General features: G+C 39.6%; 2 protein-coding genes across 2 annotated transcripts in view; one reads left to right on the top strand and one right to left on the bottom strand.

Annotated features, from left to right (window-relative positions):
• LOC113822460 (FERRY endosomal RAB5 effector complex subunit 3) overlaps nt 1-1,321 on the bottom strand; it is a 6,695-nt gene extending 5,374 nt beyond the window's left edge. Inside the window, exons 1-4 of the mRNA XM_070139944.1 lie at nt 1,176-1,321; nt 701-879; nt 359-504; nt 27-202 (exon numbers count right to left, since the gene is read on the bottom strand). Of these exons, the coding sequence (XP_069996045.1) occupies nt 27-202; nt 359-504; nt 701-869 (491 nt within the window). The 5' untranslated portion in view covers nt 870-879; nt 1,176-1,321. The remainder of the gene's footprint in view (nt 1-26; nt 203-358; nt 505-700; nt 880-1,175) is intronic.
• Nucleotides 1,322-1,510: 189 nt separating this feature from the next.
• Mon1 (vacuolar fusion protein MON1 homolog) overlaps nt 1,511-2,500 on the top strand; it is a 13,101-nt gene continuing 12,111 nt past the window's right edge. Inside the window, exon 1 of the mRNA XM_070139943.1 lies at nt 1,511-1,761. Coding sequence (XP_069996044.1) covers nt 1,537-1,761 — 225 coding nt within the window. The 5' untranslated portion in view covers nt 1,511-1,536. The remainder of the gene's footprint in view (nt 1,762-2,500) is intronic.

Below are 2,500 nucleotides of genomic sequence, written 5' to 3' on the forward strand. Positions count from 1 at the left end.
GCAAGTGTTATGGTGAAAACCTGTACCTCTCACTGATTTCCTTCAATGCATGTTCCCTCTGAGATACAAGGGAGCTCATGGCATTAGAGAAGGAATGCTCCAAGCCAATCAGATTTGCTGCTGCTGGCGAGTGCACGAGGGAATGGTACATGGTTGCCAACATCTCATTCTCACAGCCCTCATCTTCTTGCCTCTTGTTAACCTGGTGAATTAATGGATTATCAAAACCACCTCTCAGAAAATAAGAATGAAAAAGGTACTTGCATAATAGCTTCCACTATTTATATCATGTGGATATTATCATTAAATATATCAAACAAAATTATACGTAATAAATCTTTAGAGCACTGTGTAATACCTGTGCATATTTATTAGCCCAAGCAGCAGCCACATCCTTAATGTTGATTTTTCCCTCTTGGAGTGATTGTATAACACGCTTATCTTGCTGTCTGTAGTGCTCCTCTGTTTTGTCCTGGATGGCAATTTTCAGCTTCTCACTTAGTTCTGTTGGGTGTTATTACATTGTCAGTAAATAATATAGTGACTTGTAATAATGTGAAATTGACATCTCATGAAATGCTCAAGTAATACTGGTAATCAGATACGACATGATATCTTTTCTTAATCTTAATCATGAGATTATGTACACAGGTCAAGATCTATATGACCGCGTAATCATTGAAGAAAAGAGTGACATTACCATTGTGTAAATAGATAGGAAGGTTGTGGTGCTGAATGAGACGGTGAGCCAATTCAACAGGGCACACACTTGTGGGTATTGACACAGGGACGCGCACAGTTAGAACCCGAGGCTCTGTTCCTATGGATACCTCACATATACAATCCTCATTACGTGTGGCAGCCACCATCTTGGATTATCTGAAAAGTATAGCACATTCCTCAAATATACTAAAATTCTAGCTACATTTACTATTAAACCACAAGGTGTTATCCCCACGGTCCTGCCCTATACATCTCATGCTTTCTCTCCCATGTCAAGATACTCAAGGGAAATCAAAGTTTGGCCACATAAAAATTGCATTCCACTAGAATTACATCTGGGTAACTTTTCAGATAATATTATTTGTTGTAAGTCTATGGACTGTATTCTATCGAAATCTATTTGAACTATGACATATAAAAACAAAGAGGAATATCTTCTTTTTTTCTTTTACACAGTTAGCCTTTTTGATGCTTTTATTCCCTGGATCTTGTGTCTTGAAAACTTCTTTGTCCTGAGAGACTGATTGTACAGAATGTTATAAACGCCACCCCCCCGTCGACACGAGAGGCGGAGGCTGTCAAGGATCAGCTGATTCTTGTAAACAAACTCAGGATCACGACGCGACCACGAACACTTCTAAATTTTTGTGAAGTATTTTTCTTGCCTTTATTCAGGGGTGATATGTAAGTTATATAATTGTTAGAATGTATAAAAAATTATTTTCTTTGTAAAATATTACTTTTGAGGGAGTTTTGATAAATAGATGAGTATGAATAGAGAAAAATAATGTTCCCGAAAGAGTGTTGACCGTCATGGCGGAGTGTGCGAGTGAGCCGAAACCCGGAGTTCCTCACACCAAACTAGCTTCTTCAGATGTCGTGGGGGTCGAGCTGAAGGATGACACTCCGGGGGTCAGCGGGGAGGTCATGCTGGTCAACACAGACAGCTTCGAGGAGTGCAACCATGACCTGGACACGCAGTTCAGCGGCGGGGAGGACGCCCCCGACTCTCCCATTAGGAAGGTGCAGGAGGAGCAGGTGAGAGGGGGGAAATATGCCCTTTTCTTTTAATTGTCTTACCTGTTTGAGGTCCGATATTGGGTTAAGGTTAATGTCATTTGTTGCCTTTATTTTGGGCGTGTCTGCAAGGAGTCATGTTGTTGTTGGAGATAAGGTAATAGACTTTACCTTCCTTGGACTGTGAAGGTATTTTGGAATTCTTGTTTTCTCTGCATTTTGATCACCGTAAGGTATTTAGCGAATGTCCATCAGTATTCAAGTCTGTAAAAGTGTTTTGACAGCTCACCTGACCACTTTAAGGCTATGCAATTTTGTTTATTTATTTTTATTTTATTCTCTACTTGATATTACTAAACTTTATTGTACTTCTGTTTTCAGTTTTGATTAGTTTGGTAGAAAGATGACCCATAAGATTTCCTATGAAAAATGTGAATTTGACAGTCAGATATGCGCCATTTTTTCCAATGGCAAATTAGGTGTCGCGCAAAACCAAATACTTTACTCGTGGTTGGATGCGAGACAGGCCTTAAAGCTCCGCCCACTCATCTGATGTAATGGGAATGACCCAGACTGTAGAGTTTGGTCTGCATACAAAAGTTATTTGGTCAGATTCTGTCTTCACAAATGTAGTTCTCAGGTAACTTTCTGTGCACGCTTAGTTGTTTTTTAAGTCATCTTCCGCGCATAACAATCTTTTGTCTTTTCTGTGTTCTTGTTTCATTTTCCATCCACAGATTAGCTCTGCACAGATAAACAG

Source organism: Penaeus vannamei, chromosome 26 (assembly GCF_042767895.1).
Source record: "Penaeus vannamei isolate JL-2024 chromosome 26, ASM4276789v1, whole genome shotgun sequence".
In the NCBI taxonomy this organism is placed as follows: domain Eukaryota; kingdom Metazoa; phylum Arthropoda; class Malacostraca; order Decapoda; family Penaeidae; genus Penaeus; species Penaeus vannamei.